Genomic DNA, 22,728 nt, shown 5'->3' on the forward strand with positions numbered 1-22,728 from the left:
ATAAGGGCAAAGCATCCTGGTGGAGATACAACTCATAAAATCCAAAATATATTAAAAATATGAGTGGAAATGTTTTACTTTAGGTGCAAATGACATAACTAGTGACATCACATTAGGATTAGGATTTTTTTTTACATCTAGTTTTCCACTCCTGCCTGTTTAAGGGTTAAAAAAAAGGGATCAACCTGAATATAGGCTAACAGTTCATGCAGCATCTCAGGGGATGAAGGGAATTTCCCCCCAGATCGAAAGACTCATTAAATCTGCACTTCTTTTGACATGTATTGACATATTTAACAGCGTTTTATGATCAAAACCCTTTAAAAAGGCCAGAATCACATCAGTCATGTTCTGACCATTGAAGTCTCATAAGGGATCATTGGCGCTCATGTCTGGGAAGCGTCACTGACTCGCCATGTTTCAAGCTTCACAATGATTGTAACATCCACTTCATCCCCAAGTACACACGCATCATCACACCAGGAAACCTAAAAACACACCGTGCATCACCTGGACAGGCAACTGTTAGACACAGAGGCATCATGCCCATCACAGGGGGGGGGGGGGGGGGGGATACCCCACCAGATTTTTCATACCTGTGTTTTTTTATATTTTTATTTCATTTTATTGCTATATCCATCTCCCTTTTCTTCCCTCCTTCTTTCCTTCCCTCCCTCCTCCCTCCTTTCCTTCCTTCTTCCTTTTCTTCCCTTCCTTCCTTCCTTCCTCCCTCCTTTCCTTCCTTCCTTCCTCCCTCCCTCCTTTCCTTCCCTATTCCTTCCTCCTTTCCTCCCTCCCTCCTTCTCTCTCTCTCTTCCTTCCTTCTTTCCTTTCCTCCCTTATTCTTTCCTATCCTCCCTTCCTTCCTTCCTCCCTCCTTCCTTCTTCCCTCCCTCCTTTCCTTCCTTCTTCCTTCCTCCCTTCCTCCCAGGAAAGGAGGAAGGAGGGAGTGAGGAAAAGAGGAAGGAAGGAAGTAAGGAGAGAAGGAAGGGTGGAAGGAAAAGAGGAAGGACGGAAGTAAGGATAGAAGGAAGGGTGGAAGGAAAGGAGGAAGGAAGGAACTGATTGACTAATATATTTGGAGCCATGCTATTAAAAACATAGCATGTACAAAAAATGAGATCCTGATCTGAAAGGATTCAAATTCAATGACCTTTACCTGTAATTGAGGATTATTCCATTTTGGTATTAATAACTTCTTCTAACACAGCTTTTAGGATTTATTAATATACTTTTTTTAATAGTCGTTGAGTGGGCTTGCACCATTTTACCAGCGGACTCATTCTGCTTCATTCATTCATATATATTCCCATTGACGGGTTTCCTTTTGACGTGAATGGATTCAGGGGTATGCCCAACACCCCCCCCCCCCACCCCCCCTCAGTCTGCTCCTATTAACTGAGCTTGTCCACTGGTGCCTACAGAAACCATTAACACACAAGTGACAGTTCCAAACAGTGACATGATTGTACCTTTTCTTAGCAAACACAATCTGCTAGCTGTGATTCACCTTGTCATGCATGAAATATTCATGCACTAAGAAAAAGTTTTGGTCCAAAGTTTAGTCTTTGATCTCTGTGATAGGAGCGAGGACACTTATTTTTTTTATCTGTCGTTTGTACCTGATGTGTGCTTTAAGGAAAACAGCCTCTTACATTGTTAAACCTATTTCAATTGTATAGTATTATTGTCTGACTGTGATCTTTAGCATATGCAAGGCTTTGAAATTGCTGATGGTGAATCATCAATTGTCTCATAATGTAGTGTTGAATTGATTTGACTTTTCAAACACTTAAAAGAAGAACATTGTCTACAGCCATGCTAGCAGGTATATGAGGCCTTACCTAGTCTCTTTGCTTTGAACCAAATGCTAACATAACTGAGTTATAGTGTAATAATAATGAGTTTGTTGCTATCAAGCTAACATTTGCTTAGTAGCAGCAAAGACAAAGTACAGAAGAGTTTTATTGTAATGTAATTAATTTGGTATTCGGTCATAAACCAACGTATTGGAAAGTTAAGAAACCAAATTTCATGGCAATACATCCAATAATTGACAAGATATTTCACTAATGTAAATGTTATAATGGCACATGAGGAAAAGGGATCAAGGGATTACCAAAGTCATTAAGGTTCATCATCTGGCAATCATTGATGTCTGTCTCATGCCAATCAGTCCAATAGCTGTTCAGATACTGTTATTACCACCCTTAGAGCCATACCACTCTCTTAACCCTCCTGTTGTGCTCAGGTCAAGGAAGGAAGGAAGGAAGGAAGGAAGGAAATGAGGAAGGAAGGGAAGAAAGAGTAAGGAAGGAATTGGGGAAAGAAGGAAATGAGGAAGGAAGGGAGGAAAGGAGGAAAGAAGGAAGGAATGGAGGAAAAGAGGGAGGAAGGAAGGAAGGGAGGAAGGAAGGAAGGAAGGAGGGAAGGGAGGGAAGAGGAAGGAAGGAAGTGGGGAAAGAAGGAAATGAGGAAGGAACAAAGGAAGGGAGTAAAAGAGGAAAGAAGGAAGGAAGGAAGGAAGGGAGGAAAAGAGGGAGGGAGGAAGGAAGGAAGGAGGAAAAGAGGAAGGAAGTAAGGAGAAGGAATGAGGAAGGAAGGAAGGAAGGAAGGAGGAAAAGAGAAAGGAAGTAAGGAGAGAGAAGGAAGGAAGTGAGGAACAGTCAAAAGAGATGGGGTCAATTTGACCCGGGAGCACAACAGGAGGGTTAAACCTTTATTCTATATTATCTGTATGTCTCTGATGCATCTGTCTGTAGTAACACAGTGAAACGTGTATTAACTCTTTATAGGACACTCATTGAAAGGAAGGGAGGAAGGAAGGAAGGAAGGAAGGAAGGAAGGAAGGAAGGAAGGAAGGAAGGAAGGGAAGGAAGGAAGGACGGAGGAAGGAAGGTATGGGGGAGGAAAGAAAGAGAGAAGGAGGGAGGGAGGAAGGGAAGAAAGAAGGAAGGAAGGAAGAAGAAAGGGGGATGGAGGAAGAAAAGAAGGAAGGGAGGAGAGAAGGAGGGAGGGAGGAAGAACAGATGGAAGGAAGGAAAGGAAGAAGAAAGGGGGATGGAGGAAGGAAAGAAGGAAGGGAGGAGAGAAGGAGGGAGGGAGGAAGAACAGGTGGAAGGAAGGAAAGGATGGAAGGACGGAGGAAATAAGGAACGAGGGAGGGAGAAAGGAAAAGAGGAAGGGAAGAAAGAAGGCAGGGAGAAAGGAAAGGAAGGAAGAAAGGAAGGAAGGAAGGATATTTTGGGATATTTACAGAAGTTACCAAATATAATAATTTGCCCAATAAAGGGTTAATACTGATGATGTTCAAAGTTACCTTGAACTGCAAACATGAGCTCTTTGGGGTCGATCACCGGTGTCCTCTTGTCTTGGCCCTTTTTTCCACCCTTTCGGTTTCCCCTCCTCTTCTTGCTCTCGCCCCAAAGGTTGGACCCGCCGTGCATGCTGGGAATGTTGAGAATGGCGATGCCTTCTAGGGAGATGGTGCTCAGGTCCAGAGTAACACCATCACACTTTTTCAGGAAGGAGAAATAAAATAAATGAGATAAAAACACACATATCTGTTTAAATAGGATGGATAAGATTTGGTAATGTAAACTGCATTTTTCTGTGGTTTGAATAATGACATGCTACTAATCCTAAGGTGTTATCCACTCAACACATTGACTTACTGGCAGGTCTAAAAATGGTGTTGCTTCCCTAATCAATTGACAACTTATTACACACACAAGCATTGAATTCAGAGCAATTCAGACAGAAAGATTCGTATACACTTAGTGCAGGGATGTCAAACATGCGGCCCGTGGGCCAGATCCGGCCCGCTGAGGTGTCTAATCCGGCCCACTTTCCTTATTCCTTCCTTCCTTACAAATTCCCTTCCTTCCTTTCTGTCTTCTTTTTCTTCCTTCCTTCCTACCTTCCTTCCTTCCTTCCTTCCTTCTTTCCTTCCTTCCTGTCTTATTTTCCTTCCTTCCTTCCTTCCTTCCTTCCTGTCTTATTTTCCTTCCTTAATTCCTTCCTGTCTTATCTTCCTTCCTTCCTTCCTTCCTATTTTATTTTCCTTCCTTCCTTCCTTCCTGTTTTATTTTCCTTCCTTCCTTCCTTCCTTCCTTCCTTCCTTCCTTCCTTCCTGTTTTATTTTCCTTTTTTCCTTCCTTCCTTCCTTCCTTCCTGTCTTTCTTTTTCTTCCTTCCTTCCTTCCTGTCTTATTTTCCTTCCTTCCTTCCTGTCTTATCTTCCTTCCTTCCTTCCTTCCTTCCTGTCTTATTTTACTTCCTTCCTTCCTTCCTTCCATCTTTTTAATGATCCGGCCCACATGACATTAAATTGGGCATTATGTGGCCCTTGAATGAAAATGAGTTTGACACCCATGACTTAATGAAACATCACTAAGTAGAGAGTAGAGAAAACACAGTGCAATATCTGAAAAGAAGACCTTGTCTCTTTGTCTGAGCCTGAACTACTAATCTTCCTATCTGAACACAGATCAGTTTCTGTGTCTGAGCTTTATTCTGAATCTATTTCTGTTTGAAAATGAGCTTGAACCTGGCACTATGTCTGAGCCTGAGCCTGTTTTAAGTCTGAATCTATACCTCAATGGGTCTCCCTGACAATGTAAACCAGCTTCTACAGTACATCTGACTCTTAGCCTGAACTTGTCTTCCTAAGTCTTAGCTTGAACCTACAGTATGCCTTTGTCTGAACCTGAGTCTGCAGCTGCTTTTCTGTCACAGCTGATCCTTGAATCAGTCTTTTCTGTTTGAGCCCTGAGCGTCCACCTTTCTGAGCCCTGCTGTTTCTTCACCTGAACTTTTCAGTCTATCTGAGCTTAAGCCTAAACCTGTCTCTCTGAGTAAGAACCCATCTGAGCCTGAATCTCTTTGAGCCTGTGCAATGATTTGTTTTCTGTATTTTAAACCATCTCTCCATCTGAGCCTAACCCTAAACCTATTTGTCTTAGCCTGAACCTAAATCTGTCTCTCTGTCTGAGCCTGAAACTTTCTATTCACAGCTTCAATATGAATCAGTTTTTTCTTCCTATCTAAGCCTTAATCTGAACCTTTTTTTTCAGCCTGAGCCTGTTTTAGAGCTTTCTCTCCATAGGAAGCACCATTTCTGTCAATTTGATTAACCTTGCACAGTCAACCAGAATAATGGTGCACCATCAGCTCTTCAGAATAATCCTCTGTCATTTATAAAAAGGGTAATGCTCTAGTCTAGATAGTGGACCCTACACCAGTCTAGATCTGTCTCTAATTTCCAGACAAGCTTTCGTCCAGCAGGTACTTAACCAACACTAATTAATAAAGACCTCTGCACTGTGTGGATAGCTCCTAGAAGGGAGAAGATGAATCGTATAGACACCATCTTCATTATCACTCAATATCACACACAGCAGGGTCGTGTAGGGCTAATTACCTGTGGTTGAACCGAGGTTCAGTGAGAAGTGGGTGGGGAGTTGCACAGATAGCCTTCACACATTAACACGTTGTCAGGGTGAATATGAAACTAGTACAAATTTGGGCTATTTATGGAACAAAGGTTGACCAGAATATTTTTTTTAACAGGCACCCATATTCTTACCTGGGTATTAAATATTCTTAATAACATGAAGGATGACGGTTGGGATGTTCACATATAACATCTGATGAAAATCCAAAGTGATGGTGCAGCCATTGGGAGTAATTTAGGGTTTGGGTATCTTGCCCAAGAACACTTTGACATGTGGACAGGAAGAGTTGAAGATTGACCCACTGACTTTTTGATTAACCCTTTATAGGACACTCATTGAAAGGAAGGGAGGAAGGAAGGAAAGGAAGGAAGGAAGGAAGGTAGGGGGGAGGAAAGAAAGAGAGAAGGAGGGAGGGAGGGAGGAAGGGAAGAAAGAAGGAAGGAAGGAAGAAGAAAGGGGGATGGAGGAAGGAAAGAAGGAAGGGAGGAGAGAAGGAGGGAGGGAGGAAGAACAGATGGAAGGAAGGAAGGAGGAAATAAGGAACGAGGGAGGGAGAAAGGAAAAGAGGAAGGGAAGAAAGAAGGCAGGGAGGAAGGAAAGGAGGGAAGGAAGGAAGGAAGTAAGTCTGCAGCTGCTCCCCCCCCGCCCCCCACCCCTGTTTTTTCTTCTCTTGCGTAGATCTCTATAAAACAGAAAATATGTGGTTTGATTTACCTCAACCTCCAGAAAGTCGTGGAGCTTCTTACATGTGGCCGAAAAGGTCTCCGAAGTGCCAAACTCAAAGTACCACAGCTTATTCTTTGTTCTGAAAGAAACAAGACAACAGGAACTGCAAAGGGACCAAGAAAAGAAAAGAGGAAACATAGGAGTGTTTTTCCCCCCACATCAAAATATGAAACATCTCTCCTCTCTGTTTCTACTCCCCTATTTTCTGAGCTTAAGGAAAAGGAAAAGAAAAAGAAACAGTCCACCACTAAAAGTGTAAAAGTGCATTTTATTTGATTCAAGCTTGAAAAAGGATTAAAAAAAAAAAAATACTCAGGAAATACAGCTCTAATGTTTACCGCTGACCAAAATCACACAGTCATTAATCTCCACAGAATGCATAATGTGGCCCATTAATCACATATTGAAGCATAATGATGGATTTACAGCCAGTTAAGGAGGCATCTGAGGGAGCACATGGGGGTGGCCAGTGGGTACCCGTGCCCAACATTAAGGCCCAGTGTGGGGTGTAGGAGGGTAATCTACCTGCCCCTGCAATTAACAGAGGACTGGGGCGCTGCTCCCCTGGCTTCCTACAGCACACACTCCCATTGCTAAGGCTGATGATCAATGACCTCGCAGGGGTTAGTCACCATCTGTCCCTATACTGCCATGCTTATATTATCTCATGGCAACAAGAATAAAATGTTTTTTCATATTAGGAGTAGTGATTTCATTATATGGTTTTATTTTTATATTGGTGACATAACAGCCGTTTGTGTATTCACGCTAATCAAGTAGACAGACATCTCATAGTGCAGTGAAGATGAAGTCATGTGGAGGTACATAAACACATTTATACATCTGATGGTAGCTGATTAAACACTTTTTCTAGTATCGGGTTGGAATTTTAATTATTTTCTTTAACATGCGTAAGCACAACGCTTCAATGTATAGGAGTGTAGGAGCCATATATTGATTTGCTTATTAGTTATTCTGTGTTTAATTAGTTTTGTCTTGTTGCCATGGTGATATGCAGTGTTTGGGGTCACGTGGGCACTGTAGTTGACAGCCGGTAGGTTATATCAGAGCCTGCTTCACCTGCACTGGGAAGGAGGTGAGTCTAGGTAGCCGTAATTTTTGTTGACCGCATTTCATTATCACTTTTTGTTTGCTTTGATACACATATACCATCCTATGGGCGCGTGTTTTAGATTAGATTAGATTAGATTTCTTTATTTGTACCCCCAGGTAAATTTGGCTCGCAGTGAGAGACATTCATACAAAACAATACAAGAAAATGAAAACAGTAAAATAGCCACACAACTCGTCATCATCCCCATCATCATTCCATGCTGCGTCATAAAGTGCATTATATATATATAGGGTGGCTACCCTAAAAGTGCATGGCATAAAGTGCATAAGTACATAAGTGCACTCATCATCATACGTGTGTAAAGCCGCTGTAGTATTCATTTATTCATTCATTAAAATCTCTGAAACTTCTTTTTGGACTCAGTGTGCTTCTCTGGAACAGCAGCAGCGTGTCACACAAATACAAGACCTACTCTGCCTCACCAGACACTTTTTTAAGGTACTGGAAAGCCGCTACAGTATCTGTGGTAGAGAATGCAGGTTTTATCTTCTGGAGCTTTTAGAGCCATGGTACGCTCCACCCTGTCGACTCTACAGTTCAGACAGTATGCTCAATGCATTGCAGAGCTACTCAATTGTCAACCATATACACAGAGCCCTTGAGAAGATCAACACCTGTTCACACAGTGCAAGACACTGTCTTATTCAATTTAAAATTATACACATGCTCCACTTCTCAAAGGAAAAATGACATAATATATATCCAGAAGTATCACCTACAGTATGTGTGATAAATGCAAAGCTTCCATTGCAACCCATCTACATAGTTATGTACTATGCCCCAAAATGTACTCTTTCTGGGCTGGTGTTTCTGATATAATGTCCGAGGTTATGAGGTTTGTGATAAAGCCAGAACCCTTACTTATTATTCTCGGGGTGTCTGAAACCTTTAAAAAATTAAGCAAAGCACAACAATGCTTTATTTCATGTGGTCTTATAATAGCGGGAAAAAAAATTCTTTTACTATGGAAGAGTGAAAATACACCAACATCTAAGATGTGATTAGAGGAATTAACCCTTTATTGGGCAGATAATTATATTTGGTAACTTCTGTAAATATCCCAAAATATCCTTCCTTCCTTCCTTTCCTTTCTCCCTGCCTTCTTTCTTCCCTTCCTCTTTTCTTTTCTCCCTCCCTCGTTTCTTATTTCCTCCGTCCTTCCTTCCATCTGTTCTTCCTCCCTCCCTCCTTCTCTCCTCCCTTCCTTATTTCCTTCCTCTATCCCCCTTTCTTTTTCCTTCCTTCCTTCTTTCTTCCCTTCCTTTCCTTCCTCTGTCCTTCCTTCCCTCCCCCCTACCTTCCTTCCTTCCTTCCTTTCCTTCCTCCGTCCGTCCTTCCTTCCTTCCCTCCCTTCCTTCCTCCCTTCCTTCCTTCCTTCCTTCCTTCCTTTCAATGAGTGTCCTATAAAGGGTTAACTAATACACTCCATCTGGAAAGAATAAGATATGTCCTGAAAGACAGACTCCAACATTTTGACGCAACTTGGCAACCTCTTCTACAGTACCTTGCTATTACGAACCCATCTTAATATTCGGTCTTCTATGCTAGCAGGGTTCTCGTGATATTTTCCATGCAGAATGAATAATTGAATAAGTTGAATGTATTTGAAGTGTGCAATGTTATCTTAACCCTTTCATGCATGAATTATGATAACCTCAGTCAGGATTTATTCCCTAATTTTTCTTTAGAAGTGAAAAAATAATTTGAACATCTTTTTTTTAAAATCAAATTACATTAAGTTAAGTTACTGCAGATGATGTGGTAGTGTATGGGATCATGCACTAGTGTCCACTGTGGTGGCTGAAGTGCAACTATGTCATAGAAATCAATCATCTTGCATCAAGAGCTTTTGAATAGCTGTCCACTGTAGTGACCTCTATGTGTGAAAGGGTTAAAATACACATATCAGACTGGGACTTGGTATTGGCAGTTACTCAATATTAAGTGACTCGGATTGGGATTGAAGGCATAAAATAAAAGATCGGGACACCCATAATTACAATGTTCAACAGTCCAAGGTGACTGAAACTTTAGCAGCTAATTAGAAATCAGCCATCATAACATTTTTGCACACTTCTGCATCTGCTGTAAAACGTCAAAAATGTGTGAAAAAGGTAATGAGTGGCCAAAACTGCCCAATAATCATCAGTTCACTCAAGCTTTGTGGCTGGTTTGAACCTGTTTTTATCTTGTGGACTGTTGGTTTGACTAAACTAGCAACCCTAATGATGTCACTTTGGGCTAAAATGATCTTTTCTGACACGTTTTTGGACTAAAAGACTAGTTTAAGATAAAGTAACTGGCAGATGAATTGATAATGAATATAAAAATAATCCTTTGTTGGAGTCTTTTATGAGTCAGCTCTTCAGGCCCATACGTTTCACTACAAAGGGTCATTACTATCATGACAAATCATCTTCTGAGTGCCATTAATTTCTGAACAAACGTAATGACAATTTGATAAATTGCTGAGGATCAGAGTGTCGGACGAAGACACTGACCAACATCAGAAGGTGGGGAAAAAAATGCAGGTGTAGGACAATGGCTGCAGGCACAATAAAGGAAGATGTGGAGGTTGAAGAGTGCTGAAAATAACTGTTAAACCTTTAGGAGATACTATGACCTTAAAAATATATGATGGAAAATGCTCATTCCCAAAGTACGAATTCATCTTCAACATCCCTGCTGGTTGTCAGACTGCTTACTCAGCACAGTAAATTAGATCCTGTGTTTTTTTTTACATTTCTAGAAGACCCTTCACTGCTCATACAGTACAGTGACGCTACAAATGAGCTTTGAAAGAAGTGTTTTTTTGACCCTGGTCTGAGGAAAATTACTCAAACATGATTCCTCTAACTTCACATGGCAGATATCCAAACCTCTTCTTCGTGCCTTCAGTGAAAACAGCCTGCAGCTAGTTTCACTGAGGGTAGCAAATACTGTAAGTGATGTTACTTATCTTAACAAATTCAATTACTGTAATCTATTTAAAATCACTGAACATCAATACTTCATTTTATTGAAATGTTTCTTTAGCGTTAGTTTATCCTTTCTCGTTTAATGCGACTGAAATAATCAACACAGTCTCGGAGAGTTTCTCAACAATAAAAGCCAGTTAATTCTTTACTGAAGCACAAATAACTGAGGGCTTTTGATCTTTCCAAGAAACAACAGACACCAGCAACACAATTCATCCAAAAGCTTCAAGGACAGAAAAAAAACCCCCTACAACAGTGCTGACATGCAGAACTGAATACAGTAAAAAATGGCCTTCTCCTAGCTGAATCAAAGCACTACAAGAGGGACGTATTAGTATAAGCAGAGTAACAATCACTGAATTATTGATTTCCTCATTAGGACTTTTGTCAGGACCATTTAGCCACTTTATAAATGAGCTTTCATTAGGATACTTGCAAGGTAGCCCAACTCACAGTTGATTTATAATGTGCAACATGGTCAATAGCAGAGGGATGAGAGCAGAGGGAGGTGGGAAGAGGCAGGAGGGCGACAGGGCCACGCAGAGACGCTTTCCACAACAACACATCCTTACATCCCTTCCAGCATCATCACCACCATCACCATCACCATCATCATCATCACCATCATCATCATCATCAGTGAGCTCAGCAGTCGAGAGGGAAAACTGAGTGCACCTTTACAGTAGAACATGAACACATGTCTGAGCGTGTTTGCAAACAAGCAAATGAGGGTGGCTACTCTGAAAAAGCATATTCAAAACTGTTGGCGAGTGACTTATGGAGAAAATGAAGCTGCATGCAGGCAGTGTTTCAGATCCTTTGACTCTGTTGCTTTGTTGAGGCTGTAGAATCTAGTGAGAAGCCTTCCCAATGAAAGCAAAGTGAATTTTAGAGATTACATCATTGCATAAAAAGTCAATGGAAAGATATGAGTCAGTATGAAAAGAGATGCAAGGCTACATGACTGAAGGAAAAAGAAGAAAAATTGAAGGAAAGAAGAGGAAAAATGACAAAATGTAGTAGAAGGTAGCATGAAGAACTAGAATGAGTGGTGTGTTCTGCACTCAGTCAGACTCTGAGCTTTCATATAAACACATAAGACACATAATCCACACCCATTCTGTATATAGATACTGATATACAGCTACAGCAAACCTCTGAATAATGGTTTTGGAGAATAAACCTAGATTAAAAATTAAGCGAGCGAGCAAAAAGTTGCCTCACATCAGTGGACTGCAGTCTCCAAACTGCTGCATTATTCACCTGTTGAGTTGACCTCACTGATACTCATCAAAGTTGGACTTCTGGAGCTGAATGCAGGACACTAAAGCACATTGTAAGAACAGATACAGTAAGACAACATCTAACTGTCCTGTCGATTCCCACCACTTAACCTAACAAGCGCACCATGGCAACAAATCACCTTATGTCCCTGTTCATTAGGTAATTAAGGAGCATCCCATTGGCCGGATCGGATTGTCATTTGTTATCTGCTGACCAACACTGGACTCATCTGACAGACTGACTGCGAGGAGCATCTTCAACAGTGGCCAGCATGTCCTGGGATTAATAGGGAGTCCATTTGAGTAAGATAATACTTTTAAAGGTAGATAAAGAAGATCTTATTTTACAGTAAGTGCAATAAAAGTGAACATAAAAACAGCAATTTCCTTAAACTGTTGGCTGATTTTAAGCTCCTGCATCCCTCCAGGATATTTTAGAAGTTCATCAATTATACTATCCATGGGAGCGATTTATGTGCTGTCACAGAAAACCAGCAGCATACTGTATGAAGCAGGTTTTCAATGCTCAGAGTAGCTACAGCACAAAGCCTCAGTTGTGATTTTACCTGCAGTGTATCAATGCAAAGTGTACTGCAATAATAACTTTAGCGGTGTGTGTGCATATGAGATCAGCTGTTGTAGTCACAGCTGGCAACGTCAAATGAAAACAGTGGCTCAGGTTTCCAGAGCCACAGAGGTGTCATATATATTTGCACAAACAAATCAGAAAACAACATTGAAAAAGAAGACTAATACAAACTGTGTGGCTGAGAGGAAAAACCACAAAGAGCTTTAGGAAGACATACCAAAAAAAAAAAAAAAAGAGGAACAAAAAAACAGGAACAGGAAGACGAGTGAAGCTGAAACAGCCTGAATCTAAACAATACACCCATGTTCATCAGGCCACTGCTTGGTCATCATATTAAAGGATGTCACAGACGATAAGCTTCAGTGTCACTGTCCTGAGGCCACAGCACCTTTACACTGTAGATGCACTTTCCACCGGCCACACTGAACAGCACCATTGATTTTCTTCCCCTCTGACACTTAATCTAACCCACAATGATCTACGACCTTATTTTCACACTAATTTCTTCTTGATCAGAGGTGATAAATATCGCATTGACATAACCAACTCTTTGTGCATTGCATCAATGCACTGTTTTGTTTAACATGACACCGCCTAGAGCGCTCCGACTCCGCCTGGCAGTTTGAGAAATGACCTGAGTTGCATCGTCTTGCCTACAGAGATGCAGCAAGCAGTTTGAAAAATGTATATCTTCCAGTTGCACTGCAATGATTCCTGGATGGGTTTTTTTTTAAACTAAAATGACTGATACTGATATAAAATATACAGCAACTTTAAGAACATATACAAAAACTAAACTGCTTAAATGACTAATAAAATAAAGTAGTTAAATAACTAATAATAATACAGTGTAAGGGTAAGCATGACGTGTTGTAGTTTTGCAAACTGAGCTGCTGCTGATCAGGGTTATTATAGATAACTAAAACTAAAACTAGCAATGAAAAAATAATTTAGTTAACTGAAATTAAGAGAAAAACTACAATTAAAAGAAAAACTACAACTAAAAAAAACCGAAAACTAAATAAAAACTAAAATGAAGAATGTAAAACTAACTAAAACTAAACTGAATTGCAGATAAATTCAGCTTCATTTTCTCCCGTATATAAATGTATAGTGATGAGGACTGATGGGAACATTTGTGGGAGGCAACTAAAAGGGAAAAAGGACTTGATGATAAACCATATTTGGTGATACACATTCACACAGTTCCCCGCTTTGTATGTGACCGGGGAACACAGGGATGATCCTGTCTACAGTTAGCCAGTTAGCTGTGTTAGCCGCCGAGTTAGCCGCCGAGCTAACAGCCGAGTTAGCCGCTGAGTTAGCAACCGAGTTAGCTGCGATTGGGGAACATAGGACCCGGGGAACATACATACGCTCGCTACATATTGTGTTTCTTGGGTTTTGCTTTTCTTTTCTTAGTTTTTCCTGCTGTGTTTCTTGCTCTTTCTCAGCCTGCTGGTCCCTTAACCTTCTACACACCTGCTCTGCATCTAGCCTCGTTAGCTCTGCATCTAGCCTCGTTAGCTCTGCTCTGCATCTAGCCTGGTTAGCCCTGCTCTGCATTCTCCTCACCTGCACCTCATCTCCCCGTTAGTGTTTAATTCCAGCTTTTAGTTTGGTCTTTGTTGTGTTGTCTGCTCAGTTTGCCAGTACTTGTGTCACTTTTTTATTTTTTTTTTTTAAATTTTCAATAACTAGTTCTGCTTTTGATCCTCTCTCCCTAAAAATCAGTCTCTTTAAAACAATTAAAACTAAGTGTTGCAAAAGTTGAAATGAAACCAGGATATCTCACCAGTGATATCGTACCACTGTGATAGACTGAATTAAAACCATTCATTTTGGAAACTGTGAGACACCGGCAATGAATTTAACAAAGCAACGTTGTTAATTAATGATATTATATTGTTTACAAGACTCGGGGCATTTTTAGCAATCTGTTTATCTAAAGTCTGACACCTCCAGCAACACATCAGCTGGAATGTAAAAATGAATCTGTTGGTATCTAACAGTGAAAGTGCCACTGAGTCAGTGATTTTTACTCCATTAGCCCTTTAAAAAGCCAAAGAACTGTCAATCATTGCTTACATCTTCATTCAAAAGCAGCGTGCAACATGATGAGTGCTTCAAGTGAGAGATTCTACCTTCCACCTGCTGGTTTTACTCCAGCAGCAGCATCCAGACTCCGAGGGATTCTTTTCTATCTCTTAACTTTATGGGCCCGTGCTTAAAAAACATGAATCACATTGATGAGGTCTAATCTTAAATTCTTTCTGTTGTGTTCGAGTCAAGGAAAGAAGGAAGGAAGGGAGGAAAAATGAAGGAAAGGAGGGAGGGAGGGAGGGAGGGAGGGAGGGAGGGAAGGAAGGAAGGGAGGAAGGAAGGACGGAGGAAAGAAGTAAGTAAGGAAGGAAGGAACATAGGAGGAAGGGAGGAAAGAAGAAAGGGGGGTGGAGGAAGGAAAGAAGGAAGGGAGGAAAGGAAAGAAGGCAGGGAGGAAGGAAGGAAGGAGAGAGAGATGAAGGAACGACAGAAGGAAGAAAGGGGGATGGAGGAAGGAAGGGAGGAAAGGAAATAAGGAAGGAAGGACGGAGGAAAGAAGTAAGTAAGGAAGGAAGGTAGGAGGAAGAAAGGGGGATGGAAGAAGGAAAGAAGGAAGGGAGGAAAGAGAGAAGAAGGAAAGGAAGAGAGAAGGAGAGAGGAATGACAGATGGAAGGAAGGAAGGAAGGAAGGAAGGAAGGAAGGAAGGAAGGAAGGAAGGAAGGAAGGAAGGAAGGAAAAATAATCCTTTTTTTGGTTACTGATCTTTTTTATAAAAGGAGAATACATGATTTATATTTGATTTTTTTTACACAGCAGATTTACTGCAGCGTAAAATACTATTTCATATAATTTATTTGAACTTTCAACAGATCATACAAAGCAGAGTTGTAGCATCAGGGAATCTTGAATCATGATCTTCAGTTTATCTTTATTAAAGTCAAATTTCCATGATATGAATTTTTACATGTTTCTTAGCCCTACTACTTTATGTGCAATGTCATGTGCATATTAGCCCACTTGAGTTTGTGTGTGTGTGTCTATGTGTGTGTGTGTGTGTGTGTGTGTGTGTGTGTGTGAGTATTCCCACTGAGCTGGGGACAGGGCCACAGGTGAGATCTCTCTAAATTACATACAAGTGGTCATTAATTATAGATGACACTTTGGTCATATAAACGATTTTATCCTCAAATGAGGTCTGAGGGCGGCCGCTACTGAGGTCCACTGTGTGTGTGTGTGTGTGTGTGTGTGTGTGTGTGTGTGTGTGTGTGTGTGTGTAAATGAGTGTGTGTCCATGTGTAATTTAGAGCAGCATCACCTGTGGCCCTGTTCCCAGCTCAGCAGGAAACACGCACACATGTACATGCGTGCACACACATTAGCATGGGTGTGTTGATGGGTGCGTGTGTTGGTGAATCCGGCGGCCCCATCCAGCACATCACAGTGCTTTGATGAACATACTCATTATGCTAAAGAGTGCTCCATGCCTGGGCTTCCCTGTGCCTTCAGGAAAGGTTAACTCAGGATGGTTACACAGCACAGCGAGAGCCTGTGGGCGCACAGGGGCAGAGCGGCTCTGGAGGAGCGCGCTGACGGTGTTAGATGTCTCAGGACCAAAAATAGATCTGGGTATGCAGAGCAAATATCATGGGAACATCAAGGTGCCATGATTGATGCCACAGAATAAACAAACATTGCAGGTGAAACCACAGAAGCGTTCACTCTGCAGCTAAAAGGTCCCAAATCAGATGTGTTCTCTCTCACAGGCCTGATACTGTAAGTGGTACAAAATTGGATCCTGAGGGGTGTAACCTCATGGTCACCAAAAAAAGTCCGTAAGTAAATTTTTCATTTAATAACCTGAGAAAGAATTATGTCATTTGTATCATCCCAGTATCCATCGCAACTGTGTCCATATTACATTACTTATAATCGATGTCTAATGCCAACGCTCAGTATCAATGCTGAAAGTATTGTGCTTATATGGACTGAGGATGAGGAGGATCCACTGAGACAGAAAATAGTCCTACATTAAAACAATGCAAGGGGCTGTGCTGATGGGGGCGTGTTGTGTTGTATCATTGAGACAATGAAATATGATCCAGGAAGTCTACTGGAGCTACAGATAAATGCATTTAAAGGTTTATCAGATGCCAAAACTCTTTTTTTTTTAATCTTTTGTTGCAAAGACAGAACAACTGAAACAAAGGATTAACATTACAAAGTGATGAACAAGTGACGTGTGCTTTTATATATGTGATTTACCAACACAGTGCTTTACACCTGGCATTAACAGACATCTCCAGGCACTAAATAAAAGTGTAAATGAGCATCATGACCACCATCCGATTACTCAAATCACATGCTGAAGTGGTCTGGGACAAATTTGACCACATAATCTTTTGTAGTGTAAACGCTAATGTGTCCTGGTGCGTCTCCGGCAAGGACTTAACATGAAAATACGTCATCAATAAGGCACATGGCAGCACGATGATGGTTGTAAGAATGGAGATAAGCATAGATGATGATGATGATGATGATGATGATGTACGTAAAAAGTCGGAACATCAACACCCTCCCAGAAGTCTCACTATGACAATAACTCTTCTGTCTGCTGGAGGAACTGCGGAAATCAAAGTGCAAACCACCACTATCATATTTTTTGGGACTGCCCTGTCATGAGGGACTACTGGAGAGACATACACAATGCCCTACAGCAGGGGTGTAAAACATGCGGCCCGTGGGCCAGATCCGGCCCGCCGAGGGGTCTGATCTGGCCCACTTTCCTTATTCCTCCCTTCCTTACATCTTCCCTTCCTTCTTTTATGCCTTATTTTCCTTCATTCCTTCCGTCTTTCATTCCTGTCTACTCTTCCTTCTCCTCCTTCTATCTGTCCTTCCTTCCTTCCTTCCATCTTTTTAATGATCCGGCCTACGTGAGATTAAATTGGGCAGTATGTGGCCCTTGAATGAAAATGAGTTGTTGTTATTATGGTTGTTAGTTTTTGATTTTTGTTTTTTTGTTTTCTCTCTCATTAACTGGATATAAACTAAAACATTATTTCAGCATTTAAAGACAGACAACAGATGTAAGAAGTATGCTCATACGATGTATATGCTGGGAATGTCTGACTCTAAATGTCAAAAAATAAAAAATAAATTAAAAAAAAAAAGAAAGAAAAGAAAAGTCGGAGCATCTTGTGCATGTATAATAGTTCTTGAAACATTTGTCTAAGCTCTTAACTCTTTCACCCGCACTAAAAACAATTCAGGTGTTGGTCTGACTGATGTAATAACTGTGAGCAGGTGTCTTTGACCTACTTGCGGAAGTGATGTAGGCAGCAACAGAATCTGGACACAAGTGGTCAGCTCCAGACGCATAATAGAGACAGGTGTGAACAACAATGTGTCTCGGCTGTCCACCTGTGATCAGATCAACCCAGACGCATGTAAGCAGGGCCATTGTGCATCAAAACTTAAACTTCTTTTTCAGGCGACCCTACAGTACATTATTTTGGTGGCGCCTATTCAAATGAATGAGAGGGCTGCATTCTTACTTATAGATTGTTCTGGTGAATAACACAGCACCAGAAATAAGGTTGAACTAGACTCAACTTTTTGCAATTAAATGTGATGTCATCCATAGGCATGGGATGATAACCGTGTTCAAGGTTCACCGCGATTTGAAAAAGCCACAATAACCGAAACCGCCAAATTTTCTGTCATACCGTTCCTGAGGTATGAGATATTTTTAGTCTGGTCAAAGACAGGAAGTGCTGGTCAAAGACAGGAAGTGCTGGTCAAAGACAGGAAGTGCTGGTCAGAAATCCCTCAGGTGGTGCAGCTGCAGTGTAGAGTATCACGACCCCTCACACTGTCATTACAGATTCAGATTAAATTAACATGTCTGTCTTTATTTTTCTTCCTTTTAGGAACATTTTAGAGCTGTAATCACAATACCACCATACCGTGAAACCATGATATTTTTTCTTATGGTTATCATACCGCCAGAATCTCATACCGGCCCATGCCTAGTCATCCATCTCTAACTACAACAAGTGTTTTAGTGACCTAAAAACCATAACTTAACCATAGTTTATTTGAAATAACCCTGATCTGTCCCCAGTCTTTGGGTCCATTCACTTTAGTTAACAGCAGAGAAGCAGAGAGGAGATATGTAGCGAGACAGAGAGGCATATGACACGCAGTAAAGCGCTATAGCCAGAAATTAATCAGGGGTGTTGCTTTTACATATTATGTGCCTTAACAATTCAGCTACCAGGGACACCCATTTTTCCCTAATTTTAATCATCAATTAGCTAAGCAAATTTTCCAAGACAAGCCGGCTGCAGACAAGACAGAGGACATCAGCCATTACTGCCATCCACACACTAGTTTCTTGCCTCAGGACCTAAAATGTCATTGAATTTCATTAAAATCCGTCGACAAGGTTTTAAGATATCCTGCTCAAATACTCATGGAAAACAAAATGAAATGGTTTTCTTGTTGTGAACTGCAACAGACCAACCAATGAATCTACAATAAATGCACATACAGAAATGATACCTTTAGTTTCTGTTGTGTAATTAAATGCAAAAGTCACATGAGTATAAAAAGAGAGTGATCTGATAAGTGGCTTTACATGCAAGCAGAAGTTCAGAAACCAAATAATAATAATAATTAAAATAAAGGAAATGTATAATAGTGTAAAGTTGTTAATTTACTGAACCCTTTCTCTTTCTCCACCTCTCTTCCCTTGTTCTTCTTGCTATCCATCTCTTCCCCCCTCAGAGTCAGAGATTAGTGTGTAATTACATGGGAGATCAGCAAAAAAAAGTAGGGGGGGAAAAAAGGGAGTAGTGTATTTTAACAAGGCGGTCGAGGAGGAGTGGCGATGGGGGAGGAGGTGGCGCAGCCCTCGTCACGGGCCGACTGATTGTCTGCTTTTAATCCTCGACCTCATTATCACCTCCAGGTCCGGCAGTGGCAGTAAATGAATCTATCTGCCGAGTGTCAAATCTTCACACCTTCACCCTGGTAATCACCCCAAGGTGCAAATACAAAAGATGGATAGAAACGAGAGAAATGACGGGGAGGGAGCGAGAGTGTGTGACCCCTGCATTTCATCAACAAAATCTCCTCATTTCATAATTAAGAAAAAGCTATGTTGCGATGTTGTTTTGGTTGTTTAATTAAAGCTGATTAAATATTAAGTTTCTTTAAGGTCAAAGCAGACAAAATGTAAAGATTTGGTACATATGTGAAGTCATTACTGCTGTCGAATTAAAATCTAATTACTCAAATTTTGACATTTTCCTTTCCCAGCTTATACATCTTGTCTGACCTTGAAACAGTCCAATGGCAAAAATACAATAAAAAGCAGAAAATAGACAAAAAAAAGAAGCATTTTTCTTATTTATTTTCTTTGCTCAATTGGAGAAAAGGTATACTCTATCTATTTATCTATCTATCAATGTATGTGTATCTCAGATATATAATATAATAATAATATAAAGCAGACAGAGTGTGCTATGAAGTCATGTGGGACTCGAAAGTGGTGAAAAGAGTAAAAAATATTTATATTAAATACTTTAAATTGATGTTAAATTATACTCTGGACTGAGAAACAGTAGATTTCATACCCATAATGTAGCTTATAAGAAACAACAAATATATATATAATTATTTTATTTAAAGATATCTAAATACTAATCATTTGCTTGTGCACAAAAATGAGTCCACAATATTTTTCCACTTCCTACTATGACTATCAGAAAATGAAACTAATCAAAGTATCTTAGAAACTAACTGGATGCATTTGAAACACAGGAAAGAAAAAATATGATATTTCAATTTTAAATTACAAGATATATGAAAAATGATTATAGTGATTGATCCGTGGAGGAGGAGGAGGAGGAGGAGGAGGGTGTGTAAGGGTTGAAAGGTGTTATCATCAGAGACTGTGTCTGGTTGGGTGTCACAGCTGTAAAAATGTGTGTAATATCACGTGAAGCTGTTGTATCTGTAGACCTTATCTGCTCTGTGTAATTTGTGTGTGAAAAGTTGATTCAAAATGTAGGATAACCCCAAGACTGACAAAACAAGTAGATATGTATTTATTAGGGCTGTCAAACGATTATTTTTTTAATCGCGATTAATCGCAGAATTTCCATAGTTAATCGCGATTAATGGCGTTTTGAATTGCATGTTTAAAATCCTGTTATTTTCCATTTCAAGGCAGTTTTAAGCCCATAATGTAAAGCATTTCTTACCAGAGTGTCTTAACTGGGAATCAATCACGGCTCTGCTGCGACTCCCACACTCCAAAATGGTCCTTTGGTGGAGCTGAGGCTGGCTTGGCTGCACCTGGGTGTTTAGCGTGGAGGTGCTAACTCAAACTCCACGTACTCCGGTGGTAGTTAAACTCCGTTTGACACATGTTGCATTTTACTTTTGACTTGTCAACTGAAGCGTCTGGAAGTGTTTTAAAGTTAAACAAGCCGTTCAAAAGTCCAGTAGCTCTCTTACTTTCCATCAGCGCGGTAGGTTTACTGCAGGAGGCCACTTCAAAGCATAGCGCTACAGCTAGAGGAGCCGTCTACGGGGGAGTAGAAGGGACAAAAAGGCTTGCAACATTAAAATGCGATTTAAAAAAAAATTAACGCGTTATGGATTACATTAATCTAATCGCGATTAATGCATTAACGCTGACAGCCCTAGTATTTCTTTTTACTCACATTTAGGGGAAAAGTTATTAATCATATTTTATATACGTTCTATAAATTTACAGCAAAACCGTAGCTTAAAAATAGTTGCACATTTATCTACTATTAGTTACTGTAGCTGCCTTTCCTATTATCAATGATTATTATTAATATCATTATTATTAAGTTTCAATGTTTAGGCCTCTTACTACCTCTGTGGGAAAGCTTGAATATTGGAGTTGTTCCTTCTTCTTTAACTAAAACCCTTCATTGCACTGATGTTCTGGCTGAGTTTCATGATGCTTGAATTACGTTAAAAACTCATCAGAAATATGACAGTTGCTTGTCATTTCATTTTTTCGTGACAAATACGCCCTTATTGCTGGATTGTTAGGGACGAAATAAAATCTTTCCTCGAGACACGCTTCACTTCCCCTTCTATTGTCACTAAAGACCTTCCAGTTCCTGAGAAAGAGCCTCCAGCTGCAGCAAAATGACTCTGTGATAAGTTGCAATATACTTCCAATGGACACGAGCCCTTTGGACAAATCCAACAAAATCTATGCTGCCTTGAAAAACTATAATCATGCATTATTGAATTGGCAAGGATAGTGTGTAATAGAGAGATCCTAAACCCATTCCCACTCCTGAATTATTAATGGAATTCAAATAACAGACAGAATAATTTTCTTAAAATATCTCAATCATTTTTCACAAAGGCTTAAAATGGTGTAAATCAACATGGATGCAGATCATGTAATTGTGTATGCAGATGCAGAAAGTAAATAATATTGCCTTTGATAGACAAGAAACATTCAGGTTGATATGAAAAATTGAGCATAAAGTACCTGGACTCATTTCTATGTAACAAACAGTACTGGAAAAGGAAAAGAGGATACCGAAATCTATGAACAATGTGCTGCAAGGTTGTGAAATAACATGATGATAATTACTCAACAACCTCTTTGTTTAATTGGGAAATGCAGAATTAATAGCGTTACAGTTTCTCCTGCTGGGGTTGGCATTTCTCTGACATAGTGGCACATCTCTCAAAAACCATCAGTAACCATTACATGACAAGCCTGTGTTTATTCGAAACCCCCTTTACTTCCCTTTGGACCATTTCGCTGTCATGTCTGCATGCACGAGCAACGAGCAGCAGAAAGATAGTTGGCTAAATGTTGTACTAAGACCAGGGTAAAATATGATAATGAGTACAAATGGGATTATTAGGAGGCTGTGTGTCATCAGTCTGACTGATCCATGATGTCAAACTAGCCAAGCAAATTCAATTAGGCCTGCAATTACTCCCTGGCGCTAGTGGAGACGTATTGGAGACGTTAAATATTGATGGAAACATAGATGCCACATTTGTTCGTCTCCAAAGGTGAACGCATCTCCTCAAGGTAATCACAAATGCTAAATATGAAGGCTGTCCATTCGTCACTCTGAGCTCCACAGCAGCTACGCAGTCTGTTGTCGGGAAGGGGCCACGCAGAGGTTCTGCAAATGAACTGCAGGTTTATTTAGACTGTGAATAGACTTTGTGGTTTGATTCCTGGGACATTTGTATTCTATAAATTAAAAAATAAACTCATCTTAACCCTTTTTAAATGGTCTTATACTTGGGACATACAGCATATCTCTTCTCAAGTGATACAATTTGTTGAATATTCCCTCTAAAAAGTGTAAAACCGGTACAAAAGTCAGCCACAAACAGGAGGATTTTAGATTATAAAAGGGTCAGACTGGTCTCCTGAACATTTCAAAAATTACACCAGTGTCTCAACAAGGTAAGAAATCACACTGATCATAAG

General features: G+C 40.4%; 1 protein-coding gene across 8 annotated transcripts in view; it reads right to left on the bottom strand.

The window, feature by feature from the left end:
• dgkb (diacylglycerol kinase, beta) overlaps window positions 1–22,728 on the bottom strand; it is a 94,013-nt gene that overhangs the window by 8,251 nt on the left and 63,034 nt on the right. For all 8 annotated transcript variants that reach the window (XM_053327401.1, XM_053327400.1, XM_053327397.1 and 5 more), the window contains 2 exons: window positions 6,170–6,260; window positions 3,320–3,515 (listed from right to left, as the gene is read on the bottom strand). In XM_053327401.1, coding sequence (XP_053183376.1) covers window positions 3,320–3,515; window positions 6,170–6,260 — 287 coding nt within the window. The remainder of the gene's footprint in view (window positions 1–3,319; window positions 3,516–6,169; window positions 6,261–22,728) is intronic.

The sequence above is a fragment of the Scomber japonicus genome, chromosome 10 (genome assembly GCF_027409825.1).
Source record: "Scomber japonicus isolate fScoJap1 chromosome 10, fScoJap1.pri, whole genome shotgun sequence".
Classification (NCBI taxonomy): domain Eukaryota; kingdom Metazoa; phylum Chordata; class Actinopteri; order Scombriformes; family Scombridae; genus Scomber; species Scomber japonicus.